General features: G+C 36.2%; 1 protein-coding gene across 8 annotated transcripts in view; it reads left to right on the top strand.

The window, feature by feature from the left end:
- UNC79 (unc-79 homolog, NALCN channel complex subunit) overlaps nucleotides 1-24,553 on the top strand; it is a 253,057-nt gene that overhangs the window by 39,206 nt on the left and 189,298 nt on the right. For all 8 annotated transcript variants that reach the window (XM_057539170.1, XM_057539172.1, XM_057539174.1 and 5 more), the window contains exons 3-7: nucleotides 4,703-4,848; nucleotides 8,337-8,507; nucleotides 16,714-16,806; nucleotides 23,219-23,274; nucleotides 23,949-24,078. In XM_057539170.1, coding sequence (XP_057395153.1) covers nucleotides 4,703-4,848; nucleotides 8,337-8,507; nucleotides 16,714-16,806; nucleotides 23,219-23,274; nucleotides 23,949-24,078 — 596 coding nt within the window. The remainder of the gene's footprint in view (nucleotides 1-4,702; nucleotides 4,849-8,336; nucleotides 8,508-16,713; nucleotides 16,807-23,218; nucleotides 23,275-23,948; nucleotides 24,079-24,553) is intronic.

Below are 24,553 nucleotides of genomic sequence, written 5' to 3' on the forward strand. Positions count from 1 at the left end.
AGAGTTGACAGCCTATAGGACACACACACATCAAGTGGGAGGAAGAAAGAAGACACTAAGTAACAAGTCCCTGGCTGGACTTTAATACTCACAGGTTCAACTCTTGGGCTGAACCCAATGCATTTTCTTTCTTCTCTTTGCCTACCTCAGTTTCAAAAATTTTTTCATCTCTTTTGTTTACTTTCCAATAATTCCAGTAATACAGAACTTACAACTATTGTCCTATGTATTAGACCAAGTTATGGTCATTTTCATCATTCTCATTGTTGGTTTATACATCCGTAATAATCATATTTATAATTCTTCATTTTACTTATGCTGTTAGAAAGTTCAAGACAAATAAGATGGTCTAAGTATTTGGTGTCCAAGATTCTTTGACAGTAATGCTTTCTACTTACAAACAAGATGGTTTCCTTTGCATTTCATATAATTTATTATATACATTCAGAAGCACTTCTTGCTTTCAGAATTCAGGTTCTTGGAAAGAAACAAGAAAGCATTAAAGATATATTCTCACAGAGTAACCCTCTGTCTTTCTCTTTGGGTATTCTCAATGAAGTTAAAATTATTTTGGTTAAAATATGTGACTTGAAGTTCCAGCAGCATCATTTAAGTCACAATTGCATTTTTAGAGTAATAGTCCTTTGGTATTCATGCATGCACGCAACTCTCTCTGATTTCAGTAGAGGTTTGTACACATTTTCAAAGGCAGAGATTAGGCTAGGTGTTTAACTTCAATTAATTTAATCCATAGGAGAGGAGAGATTACTTGTGGAGAAATATAGAGACCATAATTGACTATCTCAGCAGTTGAACAGTCCACATAGGTCCACTTAGTTTATTATTGGACTCAGATTCATGGAGGTTCCCCAAACTCTCGGTGAGCAGCAGGCAAGTCCTCTGTGTTACTCAGCTTGCTGGCCCTTGAGTCTAGGGCAATGTTCTGTCCTTAGGAGGGGATCAGTAAGTATTTGTTGAATTGAATTGACTTGAGTCCAAATTTCATCCATCACAGGAACTCTTCTAGAGCATTTACTTAATCTAGCAGTGACCGAGGGTCCTGGGTAAGATTTTGTGTGAGTGCTGAGGTGTCCTCATTTTAACTTAGTAGGGGTCTAAGTGTGGCAATGGGCACACAGTTTATACACAACTTCAGAGTTTAGTTTTTTGTTTGCTTTTAGCATTAGAAGTGACTATGAAGATCATCTAGTTTAATCTCCCCTCATGGCTGCAGAGGAATCTGTCCATTTTATATTAGAAGCATTCTGGGACCATATTTTAAACATCTAAGGTCTTCTGTAGGGATCTTGCCTTTTATCTGGGAGAACATTTAAAGGCTTTCTTCTAGTCTTCCTATTTCAAACATTCTTTTGGAATTCCTTCCCCCAGATCGCTCTTCTGGCGCCATTCGAACTGCTAGCACATACTATCTTTTTAAGAAAATCATTGAGTTTGGGGAAAGCTACTTGCTGCTAACTCTTTAGAAAATGTTTAATATGTTTTAAAAAGAGATTCTAGTTTCAGTTCGATAATCTTAATTGAATTCTAATTTCTAATGGCTTAGGAACAAAATACAGACCTTCAAATGACTGATATATTGTCCACAGAGTAGCTTTAGAGCATAGCATAATCAAGTAAATTTTATGAAGTGCATAAATCTAATTCAAATGTCAAAGTTCATAATCTTATAGAAAGTTTATTTGACATATTAATTTTCTGTGCTATAGATACCTCAGGGCGACTCCTCATCTTTCCCCATACCCACAGTGTTCCTCTTCTCTTGGTTCCTCTTGATGTTGGAAGTAAATGCTTGGTAAAGAGGATCTCAGGAGTGAAGAGGAAAGGTGAAGAGTTGTCTGCTGGGTCAAACTCTTCTGAGCAGGGCATTCTTAATATTTTTTTTGGTTGGGTGTACAGACCTCTGGGAAAGAATCTCAGATGGGGAAGATGGTTTTATCATTCCCAAGTTAGACAGTTTGGTTGGGGAAATAAGTTTCTTTTTTTTAATGAATAAACTTCACAAAACATCATGAAATCACAATGCATTGTACATTTATTCATGAGCCCTTCTTAAGTTTTTCCACAAATGAAAACATTTCCTTACATTGAAACATGAATGATAATTTAAAACTGGTTTCATGGATTATTCATCTTCAGCCATTTTTTCTCAACCTCACCTACTTATTAAATCTAAAGGCAGTGAGAGAGAAGTTTACTGTTTCAGTGCTGACGTTTTTTCTTCCCTACGTATATGAAGTTGGTGCTGCTATCATTTGGAAACCCTCCATATACAGGAAGGGAAAAATATCAATGTAGAGCCTCCAAAGTTGATTTGACTAGTGTTTGTTAAATTGTATCAAACTTTGGAATAATACTACTGTGTATTTGAAAAGAATAATGTGCTATATTTCCCCCACCAAGGAAAAGTTTGATGAGAGCAATGTACTTAATTTAGACAAAAGCATTAATGTATGCTCTACAGCTAATTTTATTCTCTAAGGCGAAGTATTGTTTTTCCGTGCCACTTCTATAAGAGCCACATGTTGCAATTTTGGAAGGATGCTGGTAGTAGGCTAATTTAGGGCTGAAGTTTGGGAAATAATATTTCTGACTTACATCCATGGTGATTTTAAGGGAATTTTCAGTGGGATAAAATCCTACAGGGTTAAAACAGATTTTTGGTGAGTGGGTTTATCAAGAATATAGCATTTAAAGGGGGTACTTTTAGGAGTAATTGAGTTATATGAGGAAAGTATAAAGTCTGATGGAAAATCTGATGGTATTTATAATAGATGTAGGCAGGCAGGGGTAACTGGAATGTTGATATTATCCCATTGTAAAGTATAAGCTTACAAAGTTAAATACATCACACACAAAAAAGGTAAATTAAATCCCTTTAAAAATTAAAAAATTACACTAAATCTTAAGTTATTTATTGCTAAGAAGTATTACATAACTATTCTGAAGTTATTTTTATTATTATTAATTGTTTTTCCCTGGACATTGGGTAACAGAAGACAAAGGAAATCGAGGTAAATTAGGCACATGGAAAATAAAAAGCATGTAGTCATTTTTCTTACATTGTAACACATTTTGCACTAAGAGTAAATAAAAATAAATGTAAATTTGAAATAGCGAGCATGCTTGACACTAACCAATTCTTCACACCACTGTAAAATTGTAAATGTAATATCATTAACTAAGAACTTAGTAATGTTTGATGCACATAGAATAAGTGTAAGATAAGATTATTTCTATGTAATGAAACATTTATAAATTGTTATCTATTTTGATTAACATCGAAGTGTACTATATCAAAGCACTTTGTAAGTGCAGCAGATATTACCAGTATAATGTATAGATATTACCATTATAATGTCTTTAATGATTAAATAGTATAACCTAATTTAAAAAAACTAAACATTTGGCTAAGCAGTCATTTCTCCTATTTTTAAATTAGCAATTTTTCTGCTTTATTGCTTATACTAAAAGGTTTTTATTTAAAAATTAGTGCTAAAAGAAAGCCAATTTATTTTTAAGAATTTCTTTTTATTTCCATTAAAATTTTTTTAACTTTGTAAATTATCTTTCCTTTAGTTTTTAGTGAGTTTTGTTGAATAATAACGTAAGTAGCAGCAGTAATATATATATGAGATCTTATTGTATGACGTGCAGCTATATGACAGATACTGCTTGCTTAGTCTTTAGAATTTTGAAGGTAACTATTTAATAAACCTCTGTTTGTATTCATAAAATAAAATGTTTCCTCCCCAACATGCAAAATTTAAAAAACACACATAAATAACCATTATCATTAGTTCACAAACATATGCTATGGACCATCTACTCTATATTATTTTATAGCTTTTCCAATGTAGTTTAGCTAACATTTTAGAAATATGTATTATTTCTAAATTCATATGCCTGTTTAAAACTTCATTATCTCAAATGATACTGACAGAATGTCATGAAACAGTATCATAATATACATATAGACATTATTTTGATGCAATAAACATGTGATTTTTAAGACTCTCTTAATAAACACACATGTTTATTCTTTGCTAAAACATGTTTCTGCAAGTGCCATACCTATATTTTGCAAGTTTTTCTTTACCTGATTAAGACAGTCTTGCTGAAAACTTCCTTTGCTTTGAAAGCTCCTTTTAATTAGCAATGAAAGCTCTAACTCATTAGACAAAGCCATCATTCTTCCTTTCCGGAAACCTCGCCTTCATCAAATCAATAAACTGTAAAACATGGGTTTGGCACTGAAACATGCATTTTTATATTTTTGCTCCTTACTAGCCAGATAACACATGAGATGCAATGCAACTTCCGCAAAATAAACCTTACGTTATTGGTATCTCTGTGCATGAAGCTCTGCGACCCGTACTAGATTTGTAGATGCTGCTGGTGTGGCAATTGCATCTTATGTGGGATGTATCTGGTGTTTTATTATTTGTTTTAGAGTGTCATTTCAATGTAATGTGCTGTTCTTTGTGTCTTTGTTGTCTCTTTTTTTTCTTTGTCCCCCCAACAGCATTTTGTCCCGCACAGGGAAGAAGGAAAACCAAGATGCCTCCAATTTGACAGTGCCCATGACCATGTGTCTTTTTCCTGTGCCATTCCCACTCACCCCATCTCTAAGACCGCAGGTCAGTTCCATCAACCCTACTGTTACTCGCTCCCTCCTTTACAGCGTCCTGCGAGATGCTCCCTCTGAACGTGGCCTGCAAAGTCGTGATGCTCACTTGTCAGACTACCCTTCTTTGGACTATCAAGGCCTCTACGTGACTTTGGTGACTCTCCTGGATCTAGTTCCTTTACTACAGCATGGCCAACATGGTGAGCATTTCATTGAAACTTTTGAAAATGTACATGTATGTTTATAGATGCTAGAGACTGTTGTTGTTATTATAATAAATTGCTTGAAAGGGCTTTGTGTGGCTAAAACCTTTCTTACACTGAAGCTTAATTATGGTGTTTGCCTTATTATCATTTTTTGCTGTTTTATGGCCAGAGAGGTGTTATCCAAGTGGGTCTGCATGGGTGGGAGGAATGGGCTTGAGAAAGGAGGAAGACTATAAAAGGAACTTAACTATTCTCCCCTGATCTGCTTATCAAGGAGACTCTGGTTGAAATTACGATTTGGATGTTAAGTTTTAAAAACCTGCCCCCCAGAAAATGTAAGAGGTGGAGCTTAAAGGGTACGTCATATCCACTGACTAATTCTGTGATTTTGGGGAGCAAATCACAGAATCTCTCCGGGACTCATTTTTCCTGTCTTTAAACCCAGGAGATCAGATAATAAGAAATCTCTAGAACGCTTCCAAATTTAACAAACAATCAATAGTTATTAGAAAATGTTGACCAAGTGGTACAGTGTATAGTGGTGCTTTATGCCATATATAGTATATGCATGCCGTGTATGGTATACACTACACAGTCTTAGTGGTGCTTTAGGACAGAAGCCTAAGAGCATGCTTCTTTTCTTAACTCTTCCTCTTTCTACTGTGTGTCTTTAGTAAATTTCATTATCTTGCATGCTTACCAAATTCTTCTAACTGATAAAAAGGAGCACAATAATATCTACTGCTTAAGTATTCAATATTATATTTGGGAGAATCAAATGAAAAATCATACAGTAAGAAAAATGACTTTTGCAGCAAATGAGCTTTTAATACACCAGTTGTCTTAACTGTAAAGCACTGATAATTTGGTCCACGGAGGTATGATAACTAAAGTTTCACTGTCCAAAAAATTGGAATTTCAGAAATGGGTGGGTGGTGGAGGTTATTTTGTCTTTTAGTTATGGCTAACTTTCCTAAGAGAATGCTTAATGGTTTATTTAGTAAGATGGGTTCTGAACTTAAAAAAAAAATCTTCTTTTATAAAAATGATGAAATGATTATTAATTTGTTTTTTATATTTACAATTCTGTATAACAGTAAATATAAAAAATGTAGAAACTTGTGAGTTTGCTTATTGTACAATTTTGTAGCTGTTTGAGTCTAGTCACCTTTATTGTGATCCTATCTCAGCTCAGACCTTAAAGGAGATGACTCTTTGAATGTAATATTCCCGGAGCTTACCATGGTGGTGAACTTGTCAGTGCTTTTCCTTTGTGACTACCTGCCTGGTCTTGGGATGGCCCACTGAGTTAGAGCCCCTTGATTAAGATAAAAGCATTCAGTTTGGTATCTCACAGCCCATTTAACTGCAGTTAATGTGTAAATTGTGACAATTTCAGGGGGGATTATTTGTATTTTTGCTCTTTTACCCACAGCTATTTTGTGACCTTCCTCTTTACTGTTATCTATAGGCTGTGTTCTTGTTCTGCATAACAGATCTCAGAAGATAGGAAAAACTCACTAGACCATCCCTTAGAGGTTAAAAACCAATACAACCCTGTTTCGATCTGAATGACATCAGACTTTCTGAGGGAGGGAGTTTGGAACGTGGAATTCTGGTTCCCAAGCTGGAACTTCTAAACAAGAATGACTGAGGGGTGGGTCCTGAGGATCTGAATTTTTAACTAGCTCTCTGGGTGATTCTTCTGTACACCAAGTTTGAGAACCACTGCACTGTACCCAGCAGAGCTGCATTTTTGTTGCAGTTCAGCTACTAACTCTCAGGTGTTCTTGGGCAATCACTTCCCTTCTCTGGGCCTCAGTCTCCTCATTTGAAAAATATTCCAGGGGGGCTTCAGGTTCCTTTCAGTGCCAATGTTCTGTAACTAGGCTAAAAGGCAGCTGAGGTGTCTTATGTGCACAGGCTCAGTCAGTTCTCAGGAATACACTTGTGAATTTTCGGTTTCATCAATTTGAGCCCAGGGTTGACTGACCCTCGCTCCCCAGTGGGCAGTGTGGCAACATCCTCTCTGCTGTCAGTTGATGTGCTTGTTGAGGTGGCGTATTAATTCTAGTGATAATCAGAATTAACATTAGGCATGAAAATAGCACAAAGAAGGTGCGTCTGCTACAAGACAAACAAGTCTAATAGTTTTCTTTTATAATGGATATGAAAATGAGAAAAAGCCTTCATTGTCAAGTCTTGGCTGATGAACTGTATATCAGGAGATCCAGAAACATCAAAATACGTATTCAGTGTGATGGGATTTGGTTTACATGCATTCTAAAGCTAAATCGTTATGATTTTTTGAATGTCCTCTATTTTTACTCCTTGTGCAGGTAATAATAATAATAACGATATTAATATTCATAATAATATCTAATATTTGTGGAGCACACATTAGGTGCTATGTTAAGCACTTTACGTTTTTCTCATTTAAACCTCCTAACAATCCTTCTAATGAAGTGAGGTAGGTACTGTTCCTATCACTTAAAAGCGTTGATAGAAAGATTATTATGAGGTGGCACGTCCTTCTGTGATAATTGATAACTAAGTGTGCAGGGTCATGCAGTATCAGTTTACGGCTTCCCTTCTTTGGTGCGTGCTGAATCTGCCGCTGTGCTGGAAGACGCAAATTACTTCATTGCCCAGGACTCCAGATGTAGGAAGATTGTTCGGTCGATGGAGCAGAAATAGCATGGTTTTATTTCCAGTCTTGCCCTTGATTTTTCTAAAAATTCCCGTGAGAAAATAATTTAACATCGCTGTGCCACAGTGATCTTGTGCAAAATGTAACAGAGGTAAGAATGCTGGAAAGATTTCAAGATTCATTATCACTAGGAAAATGCTTTTAATTTATGAAATCAGGGAGTAATATGAATACCAAGTACTATTGAAGATGGATAAGGTGTTGAGGAAAAGCTCACATCATAGATACGGTTGACCCTCGAACAACTTGTGGGGTTAGGGGCACTGAGCCCCCATACAGTTGAAAATCTGCAATCTCTGCTGCTCTCTCTGCCTCAAGAACAAAGGAATTGATAAATGACTCACCTAAGGGCAGGGAGCTGAAACAGTTTGGATAGAATCAGGACTCAAACCCTAGTTCTTTGGGTTCCACTTATTGTGATCTCTAATTGAACACAAACTTTTCCCCGCACTTAGTTGATTTAAAGATCTGTAAAATGAAGATACAGGTACTATATTTATTGAAAAAATCCATGTATATAAGTGGACCCACACAGTTCAAACCTTGTTGAAACCCAACAGTTCAAAATTTGTGTTGTTCACGAATCAACTGTATATTTCTTAATGCAATCATTCATCAAAGACTGTGTACGTACTCTACAGAACTCTTGATAGGAAGGGAGTGATGGTTGCTTATAATTTAAACCAATTCATAAAAACTTAAAATGTAAAATTAGCATTTTTTGTTAAATGGCAAAATATTCAGTGACTGATTACTTCATTTTGTTTTGTAGATCTTGGACAGTCAATATTTTATACAACTACGTGTTTGCTCCCCTTTCTCAATGATGATATTCTGAGTACTTTGCCCTACACGATGATATCAACTTTAGCTACCTTTCCTCCGTTTCTGCACAAGGATATTATTGAATATCTCAGCACATCTTTTCTACCAATGGCTATATGTAAGTTCGGTCTTACCTAATACTAGATGATTTTTATGTGTTGTATGAATGGAAATTGCTTTTGCTGTTTAGGCTACAGATTTTCAAGATTATAATGGAATCACTTGCTGTATACATGTGCTTTGATTTAAATTCAGTTATTTCATCATGAATAGGATGGTGAACATCAAAGAAAGAAAAAGACAATTATACCTTAGAACTGTTGTATTCACATAGTTTGATCTTATTGGATAGGAAGAAAGAACATTTCAAGGCACAGTCTGTATTTCCTCCATATAAATTATGGTATTTTTTGGCTACTTTAGAAAAAAGCGTGGAGTGAAGTGTTGCCTTAGATGTAGAAATTCGTATCTTTTGCATCTGAAAGCAGTAGGGTGTGCAGGGAAGAGCAATGGATAGAATCAGGATATGTAGATCTCCTGTGGTCTCAGTTCTGTCTGTAATCTGCTGTATGATGTGAGGTTGGGCAACTGACATAGTTGAAACTTCATCTCCAGAATGATGATATCATCAGCTTTCCCTCACAGGGGTGTTGTGATGACAAAATGAGTCAAAATTTATGAAAACACTTTGAAAAAAGCTGAAGTTTACAACTCATGTGCAAGGTACTCTTATAAACGTGGAATCGATTTGAATTCTGTTTCACTTTTATAAACTTAATTCTGCAGGCTTTCCAGATGTGATAAGAGAGAGAAAAAAATAAGTTGGGTTGTGTTTTTTTATGATCAAAATCCTGTTAAAGTATTTTTTAAAAGAAATGGGTGATTAATTAATCTACATTTCAGTGGATAATCTGAAAAGATTATGGGTTTAGGAGTCAAACAGATCTAGATTCAAATCACAGCTCTGCTACCAACTAGCTGTGTGAGCTTAGGCAAGTTACCTAACCTTTCTGTTTCTTACCTGTAAAATGAGAATAATGATAATACTGCCTCATAAGGTCGCTGTGACAATTGAGATGATTAACTGGAACATTGATAGAGTGCTAGCACAATGCCTAGTGTTCAATAAGTGTTAGTTTACTTCTCTCCTTCCCTCAAGTCTTGTTCTATAATAATGCCTGTGTTGGTCACATTCAATTCCTAGAGATCATTTTTCACTGTTTTAATGTTATGTACTTATGATCTTATTAAAGTTGTTGCTTTGTAATAACAATTGGTAAACATATGTACCTTTGAGCCACATTTACTTATTTTACAATTGAGTTTAATTTTAGCTATGGAATTGTAATTTTCATGTCTTTTAAACAAAGAGTCTGACTTCTGCCTAAATTATATAGCTATTTAAAAAATTAGCAGACTGATTATACTGTTCAAGTAATAGAATATTTGATCATTCTCTTTTTTGGTTCTGTGTAACCCTATTGGCAAGTACTTGCTTATGGATACAGCCTTAGGATTGCATAGTTGTATTTTTTTTTAATAAGTATGTTAACTGTTAAACTTAGGCATAGAAATTTTTTTCTTTTAAGAATAGCAGGTGAGGCTGCATCTTTCTAATAACGAGTGTAAATTCACTGTGTCCTTCCTTCTTAGAAATAAGTTAATAATTTTGGGAGATGTAGTGCATATTTCAGGCCCTTGAAGTTATAAAGAGCAACCGAGCATGTGACAGCTGGCAACTTGTTTCTTCACCCTTGATTATTAATTTCTGCTTAATTAGAAACAGACCCCAAAACATGCCTTGTAGTCACATTGGAATCCTTACTTATTTAAATGTGTGAACTTGGCAACTAAGGAGAACAAAATAGTAAGTTGGGTTTACAAAACTTGTGTGAATATTTTAGTGCTCATTAGTGGAGTAGCTTGGTGTTCGTTTAAAGGGTAGGGACAAGTCATTTCTGTCTCCATTTTTTTTTTTACTGTAAAGGAGAGGTTTAGAAAATAATGTTCCATCTCTAAGGTTATTTCTGGCTTAATAATTCTAGGTTAAATAACATCAATCTTATTTTACGTAAGAGGCACATATCTTCCTCCAATGCAATCGCTGATCTGGTTCATTTATTTTGTTGCTCTGGTTTTAGTCTCCTAGTTCTGACTTTCTCGTTTCTCGTCACCATTCCTGTAGTTCAACAGTAGCCAATCTTTATCATCTTTAAATCTTTGAAAATAAATTGTGGTTCTAACCTTTAAAGCCAAATTCTATTAAACGATTCAGGCATTTCTTTTGTACTTACTCCTTCATAGAGTAGATACAAAGGACATAGATCCAAAGATGGAGGGGATTGAGTTCCAGATTAATCAAGTCAAACTGAATTGATGTGAGAATGTGTGTCTCTTGTTTGTGTCCATGTTGGTTTTATTTTTGGAAGTTGTTTCAGTGTGTAGAAATTCTGACCAGAACAAGAGGGGAGCATTTAACTTCTTCCAGAATATTTTTATTTCAGACCTGAGATGAAGGATGTTGCATTTTCTGAGGACTTGATAAAATCTTTAAGACAAAAAGGCTTTTATCTCTTTGGTATGGTATTCACAAGGTCAAATGTAATACATGGACAGTTTTTCAGGTGTTAAATGATTGTATCATTAAGGACTTAGAAGATGAAAGTCTGAGCTCTCAAGTGGACCTAATGAGGTATTGCAGCTCCTTCAGTTTAAGAGCCCTGCATGTATATCAGTTATGTCTTTTATGTCATTTTTGTCAATAAACCAAGTACTGTGCTTTTATTTTAAATAACTCCTTTGAGGTGCTGCAGAGCAAACTGCAATTTATTATAAAAATTTCCTTTGACATAACCTTTTCTTGTTAACTCTTTCCTTGTGTATATATTAAGATACACTTGTTTTTATTCCACATGTGTGCAATAGGCTTTGTTTATATATGTATATTAAAGGAGTTACTAAGAATTGAAAAAGTCATTTGCATTTCACCATGGAAACCTCTCTTTTTCCACAAAGGTTCTGTGATTTGTGGACCAAATTGAAATATGGATGTTGGGAAGATGATATTTTGGCAGAGAAAAGAAAAAGCGGGTCCCAAATGAACATTATGTGATGTAGGATACATTATTTTAAAGTGAATAGTAAAGCTGAACAATTAAATCAGTGAAAGAGCCTTCTAGTGGTATCTTGGTATCCTGAACTGTGCAGTCTCATCTAGTTTCTTTTCCAACTTAAATTTCCTCAAAAATCACTCATCCTCAGGTAAAAAAAGAGGTTCATTTAGATCTTTACATTGAATTAAAAGCAATTGTATGATTTAATTGAAGGTCTGCTTCCAAACCATTGGCCCTGTATCATTTTTTTGTTCTATTGCTACTACAGAGGATGCGTGTTATGTTCTATGATCTTCCAAACAGTAATAAGTAAAGATAATAGAAAAAAGACAGTAAAATACCAACACAAGATATTGATGGTATTTAAATAATCTTTTATATATAAAATCTGTTTTATTAGCTAATGATTGTTTTTATAAAGTAGATCTTACTATACTTTAAGAGCTTTATTATTGAATTGTGGGAAATGTTTTGGAATAGGAATCCAGAAGGGCTGAATTGTAGGCTGAATCTCTCAACCTTATCAAACTTTAGTTTCTTTAGCTGTAAATTTGTGAATAATTGTAACCTCACTTGTCTACATCACAATGTTTGTTGTGAAGACCATGACATAACATATGGGAATGACCTTTGAATATTGTCTGATGTTATACCAGTGTATAACACTCAGTCAAATAACAGACATGTCAAATCCCATTGCAACTAATTCCAATATTCTGCTCAAAATCACGTTGTCCTGAAATTTTATCATCTTAAATATTGCTTGAAATAATAACGGGCCATCTGCTGAGGTTTGGGATTTTTTTACCCTAGAGTGTGTTGTATAATAACAGTAATTGTTATGTCAGGTTTTGATCTCATAGAACCTGCAGTGTTGATGGGCAATCCTGTCTCTATGACTTTTTATTAATCTACCAATCTGCACATATTTTAATGCTACATAGACTTCAGGTTCATGGTGTCTTAGTCCTCCCTTTATGTTGAACTGATATGACCTTCTGACAGCACAGGTATCTTATGCTCAAACCCTATCTCATGGAACACAGTTACCTCTGCTTACACAAACAGAGGCCACTTGCTAATCCAGGCAGCACAGGAAATGGTTCTGTCATATGGTAGAACTGGCATCAGAATGTTTTTCTTCTTCCCAGGTGATTCCCTTACCTTTACCCCTTAAAAAGGTATAAGGCTAGAGGGGTTTATTTAAATATATTTCAATTCAGACCACTTCTTACCACTGTCTCTCACCTGGACCAGACCAATAGCTTCTGAGCTGGTCTCCATGCTTCTACTCTTAGCCCTCCTACAGCCTGCTCTCCACCAAAAAGCCAGAGCTATCCTCCAAACATGTGAGTCAGATCATGTCACTTCCCTCTTCAAAAACGTGTAATAGCCTCCCATCACTCCTACAAATCAAATTCAACACCCTTCTGTGGACCACAAGGCCCTCTGCCTTGTGATGTGGGCCCTGCTTATCTTACTACTTCATCACTTGTGTCTGCTAATGTTCACTCTGCTCTGTCCATATTGGCCTTTCTGCAGTTTCATAAAGGCACCAAGCTTTTGCTTTTGCTCCAGGCTTTTTTCCTCTGTGTCAAAAGCCCTTCTTGCAAATGGTCACATGATTTGCTTCCTCACTCCCTTCAGGTCTCAGCTCAAGTATCACAGTCTTCCCAGAGGCCCTTCCTTACTCTCAAGCTAAAATAGGACCTTCCGTTGCTTTCTACATATTCCCTTGCCCTGCTTTATATTTCTTCACAGGTATTTGTTTGCCTGTTCCTCTGGAATAGTGCTGTCCACAGAACTTTCTGCAATGATGGAAATGTTATATAAAATTCTGTGCTGTCCAATAGAATAGCCGCTAGCCACATGTGGCAACTGAGCACTTGAAAATGTATCTAGTGAGAGATACTGAATTTTTAATTTAGTTTACTTTTAATTAGTTTAAATTTAACCACATGTGGCTACTATATTGGATAGCACAGCTCTAGCATTTAAGCTTCATAAAGACAAAGACTTGCCTATCTTATTTATGGCAGTGTCTCAAGGGCCTAGAACAATGTCTGGATACTGAAAAAAAAATACTCTGTGAATAAATAAGTGACTAGCACATTAGCTGTGAAGTCAAGTAACTTAGGCTGTAGTCCTAATAATTAGGTTGGTGTTCGCATGCAAAATTTGGTTTCTCTTTTATAAAATGGCTTTTCCCATATACTTTTTTTTTTTTAATGAGAATCATATAAGAGCTATACATGATAACACGTTAGGAATTATAAAATGCAGAAACAGATTAAGAAATTGTTATTGTTCATAGAAGGAGGGGATGGTGGTAATGATTGTTTTGGTGGTGCTAGGAGAATCAGGGAATAGGTCTTAAAACTTAATTGTATTTTCTGAGCACAACATTAAATGTAAAATTTTCTTATTTTGATTACTTCTCTGCTTCCTTCCATCGTATGTAGCTTTGACCTTAGACACCCTCATGGGGACAAGCTGCACATCTGTTTGCCTCGTGCCTTTTTAACAAGATTCAATAAATGATGTGTGCCTCTGCATGTTTATTAAATTAGAATTGTGGTGATTTTGTTCTGTTAGGAAGCTATGAAATTGCAAGGCACTGTCTGTTTATAGAAATATTGGAGCTAGTTTCTGAGGGCTGAAGCCACGGGACCACTCTTGGCTTTGTGGCTGACCATTCTTGAGGGAGAGCGTAGATTTGTAGGGGTACGGGGGACATTCAGAGGTCACCGAGCCATTTGTCCTGTTCTCCAAATAAACTTCATCTAAATCATCTGAGACGTTTGGGCATCTCTCCCATTTTTTTTTTTTTAAATATTTATTTATTTATTTATTTTGGCTGTACCGGGTCTTAGCTGCAGCACACGGGATCTTTTGGTTGCAGCATACGAACTCCTAGCTGTGGCATGCATGTGGGATCCAGTTCCCCAACCAGGGATCAAACTCGGGCCCCCTGCACTGGGCGCGTGGAGTCCCACCCACTGGACTACCAGGGAAGTCCCATCTCTCCCATTTTTAAAGGCCTCCAGGCACAGTGATTCTCAGCCTACCTTAATAAGTAGTTTTCATTTTTTAGAAACACTTATAGTTTAAAAGTTTGAAATGAGTTTAAACAAAGGTGAAAACACTTGTCCCAAAAGGAATGGAGATAGTATACATATAATTATTTTTCCTTGCGTATGTCAAAGACGACACTTTCTTTTGCTTTTTTTCCCCCTTAAAGAAAGAACACAAGGGCATGCAATTATTCCTCCCACACTTGGACACCTTACTGAGTATTTCCTTTCTTGTTCTCATTCCTGTAGTAGTACTTCTCAAATGCAGCTCCAAGGCCCACTTGGTCAGAATCACTTGACGTCCTTATTAAACATGTAGCTTTCCTGCTTCCAAACTGATTGAGTTAGACTCTCTAGGTATGGGGCCCCGGAAGCTGAATTTGAACCATCTCCCTGTCTAAACTCTGAGAGAAACTGAATCTTGTTCTTTAGGATTTGGCACAAAGATTTTTTTCTTTGATTAATCGTATTTGACTAATCAGCTTTAACGTTTAAGAGCAGCGAGCTGATCCTCACATCTTTGTATAACTAATTCTTATTTATATTGTATAACCAAACTAATTTATGTACCTGAATATCACCTGCTTAGTGGGTTAGCAGCAGCCCAGCAGTGAGTTATTAATAGAAGCAAACTCAGGTAAATGGAACTTAATTATAGATCTGTTTTATTTGTTTATTTCTGTAAAGCTATTGTAAAGGCCACTGTCCATTGTGGTGCTCAGTTTTTTACGTTAAAAAGAAGAATCATGTTAAATTTTTGTTTGTCTTCTTTACTTTACTATACAACAAACCTTTTATTCGTGCTTTAATGATTCTTTTATACCTGTGTTTTATTATAAGCTGCCTTATTCTTGTTGGTTGTAGGTGAGATACTATTCCCACACATTGCACTTTAATACTTTAAAATAAAGCAGATTTTAGGGTTATCTGCTTTTTTCTTGTTGTCTATGTTGATGGTCTTCTGCAGTATGTGTTGGAAATTGAGAGTTGACTTTTTGAGGGTGTTATAGTCACTGTTTACTGTTCTGTTCATGCTTTCTTGACAATTTGCTACAGGAGCCCAACTATAAGGAGAGGTTTCTGCTACTCCTGCAATTATCCTGAGAAAAGGAATTCATTTTATATTTGAGTCCTTTTAAAGTATTGTGGGCCCTTTCTCAGTTACTGTGTTTAGAATAATAAAGTACTCTGGAGACAACATATTACCCCAAATGACCTCCATCCGTGATAGTTCTGGATGCTTATAGAGGTTACCTTGATACCCTCTATTCAAAAAGAAAGAGAAAGAAAGTTAATACAGTATTGGATGTCATCCTAAACAAGCCACTTAAAGATGTCTCTTAAAAGCAGTATGTAAGTGGTTATCTCATGGAGATCACAATTATACGGCTAAAAGATGAATTTTGAAGAAACCAACTGGCTTTGTGATTGAATACTGTGGGATAGGATAAAATGTCCAGCAACAGCATTATTCACAGATTCAAAAAGTGCTGTATTTCAAACAGCTCAGGTGGATGTGAAGATGGTAAGCTCTGGAAAACTAAAAAAGTGATTGTCATGATGATTAAGATGCTGATGATGAAGTTACATGTGAAGGTTTGAATAAAATTGTTTAATGATAGGTGAGAGTTGAAAATAATTTTAAAATTGATATAACTAAATGCATATGGTACCCATTAAAAGTAGACTCTTTCATCTGCATCTCTTAAAGTTAATACATTCAAGTCGTGTTCAAAAACGTTTTATTTTTACCTTCTTATTTGGATAACCTTCAACATGCCTTATATTTGGGTACATGGAGGATTCTGTTTTTTCTTTCTTTTCTACCTAGATATAAACATCTTGGAAACAGAGATCACATTTAAGTACAATTCTGATAAAACGATTACATTACATTCTGGCATTACTCCTGCGCCTTGAAGATTCTCCCTAAATGTGCCTATGATAATGACTACTGTAGCGTTTGTATGCTAGGACAAATTTTGTGGTTTTATTTATGCAAAACTTCTACTGATTTTTTTTCAAGTTTCTTCTCAGCTCTCATGCTCTATGCAAAGTAGCAACTAAATATAAATGTACAAATATATAAATATATATATAACTAAATTGTGTCTAATCAAAAAAATTTTCATTTCAGTGGGCTCCTCAAGGAGAGAAGGTGTTCCTGCCCATGTTAATCTCTCCGCATCATCCATGCTAATGATTGCAATGCAGTACACATCCAATCCAGGTAAGTGGAAATTTGGATGGCTTCACTAATTCCAAACCAATAATTAAATAAGACATCAAATAAGCAAGCTAGAAATTCTCATGTGAGAAGAACTTCTCTTGGTAAATAGAAACTGGAGATGTGTTAGAAAACAGACTTTCAAATTGAAATAAATTTCCTTTGCCTCTTGCTATTAGCAGTAATCTTGCTGACTAGTGATATTTTTAGAATGTCTGAGAACACAATTTTAGAACAGACTGGAAATTGCTTGAATATAAATATATAGAAATAATTAAATTAGAAATATAAAAATCACCTGAAGTTCTAACAACTAAAGGTAACCACTGGGAATATTTTGTGAATTCGCTACTCTAATACCTCATGAATATCCTTGCACACAAATCTTTTGTTACATCCCCACTAATTATACGTGAAAGTACATTGTAACCTGTCATTGAGTGTTATTATAACATTTGTATAGAGATGGACAGATAAAAAGTAATATGTCATTTTGATCTGTGTTTCTTCGATTTCTAGTAATGTGGGACAGATTTAATCTGATATATTCTGTTGGATTTCCATTCATCAGTGTAATTGCAGATGAACTTTGGGAAACTGACCTAAAAGGGGGCTGACTGTTGGAGTCACATGCTAAGATATGAACTCAGTTTTTATTTTCATTTGGAAAGTAAACAAATTTGGTGGCCCTGTTTTCAGCCTTCTACTTAACTACGTAATGAATAATAATTGAGTTTTTGACTCAGCATGAGGAAAACAATTTTTTTCATTTCAAAATCTTAATGCTTCTTAGCCTGGAGTATCATCCTTTAAATATGAAATTCCTTATGATTATTATGTGCATTTAATTAAAATGTGTATTTTTGGGGAAGTTATACCTCGTGTCTCACTCTGGCTTAAAGGATCCTCATAATGTCATTTATATTTATTAGATTTTATGTCCTGAAAAAAACCCCTTCACATAGAATCTAGTTAGTTAACTAAAGTCTCATCATCAGGGTTTGGTCCTAATTTCTAAGTTGGGAGGCAGTAGAGCAGGTTGGGTAGAATCGTGTGCTTTGAGGTTAAGGGTATGTGGGTTCATATCTGAGCTCAGTGCAGATTGCCAGGTAGCTTAACCTTGAGCAAGTTCTTTAACTCCCCTAAGACCAAGTTCCCTCATCTATAAAATGGGGATTCTTCCTGTAGTACCTTAAAATGTTGTTGTGAGGATTTAATGACTTAAGTGTGTGTGAAGTGCTTCCTTAGCATAGTGATTTGACGCATCATAAGCACTGCTCAGTAAACAGCAACTACAATCTGCCATTGTCTTCTTGGAGTTGAACGTTTCATTGGGAAACCACTGTGATCAAATACTTCTGTTATTTCTTAATCTGTATCTTCATCTGTTCATGGGGGAACGTGTATAGCCAGCTATTCTATACTAAGAATGACATTTGGGACCCCAAATTAATCTTGTGATGGGGGAAACATAAGAAGTGAGGTGCTATCCACCAGGGGACTCTCTGAGATCAAGCAGGTAGGGCATCATTATCCTTTGAACTTTTACTGGGGGAGACAGCAAGTGGCAGCCCGGTCCTTGTAGCTGATTGTGTATTAAGGATAGAGCAGAGTTCTTGCTCAGGTACCAGGAATTCATTGCGTAAAACTCCTGTGTACATGGCTCCATGCTAGGCATTGCGAAAACCACCCTGAAATGTAAGATATGATGCTTGCTATGGAGCTTATGTCTAATTGGGAAGATTAGGCATGTTTACATAAGTCATTAATTTGCAACGTAAAGTAGTATGTAAAAAGTACCAAATAAATACTATAGACTGTATTAATTCATCAGAGAACTCTATGGGTTAAAATAATCAGGAAAGGCTTCGTGCCACTTGAGCAAAGAATGGGTCTTAAATTACAGATAGAATTTTGATTGATAAGGTAAGTGGGGCGTTCTGGGAGGGGAAGCAATTTATTTATTTATTTATTTGTTTGTTAATTTTCATTGGAGTATAGTTGCTTTGCAGTGTTGTGTTAGCTTCTACTACTGCACAGCAAAATGAGTCAGCCATACATATACATATATCCCCTCCATTTAGGACACTACAGTGCATTAAGTAGAGTTCCCTGTTCTATACAGTATGTTCCCATCAGTTGTCTATTTTATACATAGTATCAACAGTGTATAGGAGTCAATCCCAATCTCCCAGTTCTTCCCACCCCCATCCCTTTCCCCCTTGGTATCCATTTGTTCTGTACGTCTGTGTCTCTATTTCTGCTTGGCAATTAAGGTCATCTGTACCATTTTTCTAGATTCCACATATATGTGTTAATATACGATATTTGTTTTTCTCTTTCTGACTTACTTCACTCTGTATGACACTCTCTAGGTCCATCCACATCTCTGTAAGTGACCCAGTTTTGTTCCTTTTTACGACTGAGTGATATTCCATTGTATATGTGTTCCACATCTTCTTTATCCATTCCTCTGTTGATGGACATTTAGGTTGCTTCCATGTCCTGGCTATTGTAAATAGTGCTGCTATGAACGTTGGGGTGCATGTGTCTTTTTGAATTATGGTTTTCTCAGGGTATATGCCCAGTAGTGGGATTGCTGGGTCATATGGTAGTTCTATTTTTAGTTTTTTAAGGAACCTCCATACTGTTCTCCATAGTGGCTGTATCAATTTACATTCCCACCAACAGTGCAAGAGAGTTCTCTTTTCTCCACACCCTCTCCAGCATTTGTTGTTTGTAGATTTTCTGATGATGCACATTCTGACCGGTGTAAGGTGATACCTTACTGTAGTTTTGATTGCATGTCTCTAATAATCAGTGATGTTGAGCAGCTTTTCATGTGCTTCTTGGCCATCTGTATGTCTTCTTTGGAGAAATGTCTATTTAGGTCTTCTGCCCATTTTTTGATTGGGTCGTTTGTTTTTTTGATGTTGAGCTGCATGAGCTGCTTGTATATTTCGGAGATTAAGCCTTTGTCAGTTGCTTTGTTTGCAAATATTTTCTCCCATTCTGAGGGTTGTCTCTTTGTCTTGTTTGTGGTTTCCTTTGCTGTGCAAAAGCTTTTAAGTTTCATTAGGTCCCATTAGTTTATTTTTGTTTTTATTTTCATTACTCTAGGAGGTGGGTCAAAAAAGATCTTGCTGCGATTTATGTCAAAGAGTGTTCTGCCTATGTTTTCCTCTAAGAGTTTTATAGTGTCTGGCCTTACATTTAGGTCTTTAACCCATTTGGAGTTTATTTTTGTGTATGGTGTTAGGGAGTGTTCTAATTTCATTCTTCTACATGTAGCTGTCCAGTTTTCCCAGCATCACTTATTGAAGAGGCTGTCTTTTCTCCATTGTATATTTTTGAGGAAGGGAAGCAGTTTAAATAAAGAGACTCTCTAGGTCTGTTCATGGGCAGTCAGTGGACTCCTCTGAGCAAGGTTCGTGTAGCAAACATATGGAGAATAGCAGACACCGTGTAAGAGAAAGTACCCTGGAGCATCTGCACTTGAGAACTCAGTCATGGCTTCACAAAATTCCAAGTCTAGAGGACCGTGTATATACTCAACAAACAGTTACTGAGTATCTGCTATGTGCCAGGCACTGGGAACACCATAATTAGCAAAATAGAACCGACCCTTTCCTCTCTTCATAAAGCTTATCGTGTGGTGGAAGGAGAAGACATTAATCAAATAATTGTAACAGCAAATGCCCAGTTTCAATTGTGACAAGTTCTCCGAAAGAGGTACATTGTGCTATGATGAGACCCTATAAAAGGGGATTTTTCTTTTATTGAAGAGGTCAGGGAGGGCTTTTCTGGGAATATAACCTTTGGTCTGAGGACTGATGGATGAGTAGCATTAACAAGGCCTATCAGGGAATGGAGGTTTCCAGGCAGAGGAATCTCATATGTCAGAAGGGAGCCTGGCAAGCAGGTGGGACTGAAAGGTCATTGTAGCTGGAGCTCAGAGTGAGGGCTGCCTGGTGTGAGATGAGACTGTAGACTTCTGCGGGCCAGAACATGCAGGATGTCGTAGGCTCTGGGAGTCCTGCGTTTATCCCAAGTCTAATGGAAAAGCGCTGAAGGACTTTGAGTGGTGGTGTGTGTCACCCGAGCTGCAGTTGAGAATGGATTAAGAAGGAGCCGGAGTGGGTACAGATTGACCCATGAGGAGGCCATTGCATTTGTCTAGGCATGTAAAAGTCAGGGTTGGTTGAGGCCGAGAAAAGTGGATACATCTGAGAGCTATTTAGGAAGTAAAACTGATAGGGTGTGGTGATGTATTGGATATGGTTGCATTCTGGCTTCTGAACTGGGTGCATGGTGGTTCCATTCACTGCAAAAAGAGCCACTGGAAGAGAAAGACCAGGTTTCTAAGGGAAGATCATGAGGTCTACTTTGGACATGTTATAAGTGTCTGAGACTTTTGAGAGGAGATGATATACCTTAGACTAATACAATGTCACATGTCAATTATATCTTAATAAAACTGTGGAAAAAAATCACACATAACCTCAGTAATAGTTCTACATATCCAAAACACAAAAATGCAAATAAATCAGGTTTCTTCAGAAAAAAGAGGTAATAGTAATTAGGAAGTTGTATTATGAACTCAGAACTGACTTCTGGGCTAGAAGTAATGAACTTTGAGCCCTCATGTAAGTGTCCAGTGCTATTCACTGAATTGCATATAGATGGTACCTGAAGTTGTACAGGCATACCTCCTTTTAGTGCACTTTGCTCTACTGTGCTTCACAGATATTGTGTTTTTTACAAATTGAAGTTTTGTGGCAACCCTGCATTGTCAGACAATGTTTAGCATTTTTTAGCAATGAAATATTTTAAAACTGAGGTGTGTACATTGGTTTTTAAGATATATTGCTATTGCACACTTAATAGACTACTTAATATATACTTTATGTTTATATAAAGTATACATTAATATACTTAATGTTTGTATAGTGCAAACATAACTGTTATATGCATGGAGAAACCAAAAAATTTGTATGATTCACGTTATTGCAGTATTTGCTTTCTTGCTGTGATTTTTGAATGGAACCTGCAATATCTCTGAGATATTGCTGTATATGAGTGTGACATTGCTTACAAGAGAGCATAGAATGAAAAGTGGATTTGACTTATGACCAGGCCTTCAGGAACTCCAACAGATACTGGCCAGTGGAAGAAGAAGTCTTAGAGATAGCTCCGCAGTATCAGGGGCCTGAGATGCCATCTTTGTGTTTCTCTTGAACTTCTCCTCATGTTTGCAAGATATGCCACAGTGGAGGTTATTATATTCTTACATACCTACTTCTAAAAACAGGTTTCAAAAATATATCCTATCAAATCCTATCAAAAATAGGATCAGTCACGGTAATCAGAGAAAGGTCTCCTGGTGTGCCTTTTTCCTTCTGTCAAAGAGGAAAAATGAGTTTCAGAAGCTCCTCAGCAGATTCTTTCTTAGGTCTTGCTGGCCAGCACTGAGTCACATGGCCATCCCTAGCTGCAACAGAATCTGGGAAATTGTCTTGCTTGGCAGTCTGTGTACTGGGAGCTGAACAAGGAAGAAAGGGTTGTTGATAGCAGTTGAGTAGCAACAACAGTGTCTGCCACAGGTAATAGGAGAGGGTCAGTCATGAAGTCAAGGAAAGAGGGTGGTCAGCAGTACTAAATGTTGCTGGAAGTCAAGTGGGAGGCAGACTGATAAATGTCCATAGAATTGAACGACATGGAGGTCATCGGTGACGAAAGGGAGACCTACTTCAGTGCCATGATAGGGTTGGCAGATAGATTAGGGAAGGTATAAAACGGGTATCTAACTAGGGTGAAAGTATCTTTATTCCTCAAGTAAACATAGGCAAATCAAAGATTGCTGTTGTATAGCTTTTAAGGACTCCTCAACAAGATGGAGGTGGTGATAAAAGACTCCCATTCTAATCCATCAGTCTGTCACTTGCTATCTGTCCAACCTTGGGCAAGATAGGAAACTAAACCTCACTTTTTTAACTGCAACATGGTGGTTATGAGATACATAATACATAAAGCTCTTAGCTCAGTACCTGGCACATAATGAACACTCAATAAATGTAAGCTTTTATTATGATCCTATTAGGCTATTTTTCCCCCCGTATAGTACTTGATTACATTGATATAAGTTTATGTTATAAAAGTATGATTACTAGGGAGTTTTCTTAATATTTCCTTTGTTAAGATGAATAAAATACTTCTCAAGGATCTTGGAATAAAACTTGATAAAGTCAAGGGCTTATATGATTTTTGAAAGGCATGAATATATGAAAATAAGTAATTTCTAATTTAATGATTAGAGTGAAAAGTCTAATATAATTTAGACTAATATAGTTTATTTTAAAGGATCTTTTGTCTGGTATTTACATTTCATGTTCAAATTATATTTTCTTCCTTACAGTATATCATTGTCAATTATTGGAATGCCTCATGAAATATAAACAAGAAGTCTGGAAAGTAAGTTTGGGGCCACATTAAACTCATAGTCACAAGTTCAATTTGTATAATACAGTAAAAATTGTTTGCATATTAAAACTATTGTTTAGATCAAATTTATTGATGTCTTATTATTTTGGTATGGTAGAACTTATAATCCTTTCCTTACAGGTTAATTATTTACCATTTAGAGCAGAAATGATACTTGAGGAACGCAGTGGCTTGACAGAAAATGTAATTGGATATATCTTATTCTTGAAATTTAGCAAATACTATATTATGTGACAGTTTTACTTGATTTGAAAGGTTGCTTGGGGAACTTTCTTCTTTCAAACAGGAGATGTGGATTATTAAGAAATATGTTTTAGGGAAATGTTTTTAAAAATGCAGTATTTGGCAAACTGGCTTTATGCTATTCTAAAATCTTTCACGTTATTCTGAGGAGAGAAGAATTTGTTAAAAGATAGTGTACATCTGAACACTACTGGGGGGCTTATTTACAGGATCCATAAAAATAATAAAAAAAATATTATAATATGATTTAATCTGCAAAGCCCACCTGGATGATGAGATTCCAGGGAAATTAACCACCTCAATCTCTCCATTAGAATTTTCACTGCTTTGGTAATATTGAATGAGCTACCTTTATTTTTATTTGATGATGCTAGTGAAAATATGCTTCTTGTCTCCTTTAGGATCTTTTGTATGTGATAGCCTATGGGCCTTCACAGGTGAAACCTCCAGCTGTGCAAATGCTGTTCCATTACTGGCCCAATTTAAAACCTCCTGGGGCAATAAGCGAGTACAGGGGCTTACAGTACACAGGTAAGAGGAGAATAGCTCGGTGATGCCCCATCTTTATTTCTTCTGTGCCACATTTGCCTCACTTACTTGTATTTTTTAATCTTGCTAGATTAAATTTACTGTGCCTTTAGACATTGTCATAAATCGTTTCTGAAACTAGGTGGTATAAAAATAAATTAATTAAAATTAATTTCAAAAGCTTTTATGACATCATAGCAAATCATGTTAAGTTCCAGTCCCATTTGCTGTACACCTGGCCTCTGGTCTTAACATTGCTAATGCTGATCACTGCAAAGGTATGAGCAGTTAGTAATGCTGCAGATTGGCTCAGATTTAGCAAAATCCCAAGTGGCTAATTCTGCTCTGTTGAGAAGGCTTGGAGTGCTTTCAACATTACCAGTTCAGGCATTAAATAAAAATTAAATGACCCTGAAAGCCTAGGTAGACATGAAGAGTCAACCATTGGTGAATACTGGTATAATTAATCACCAACAAG

Source organism: Balaenoptera acutorostrata, assembly GCF_949987535.1.
Source record: "Balaenoptera acutorostrata chromosome 3 unlocalized genomic scaffold, mBalAcu1.1 SUPER_3_unloc_1, whole genome shotgun sequence".
NCBI classification, from domain to species: Eukaryota; Metazoa; Chordata; class Mammalia; order Artiodactyla; family Balaenopteridae; genus Balaenoptera; species Balaenoptera acutorostrata.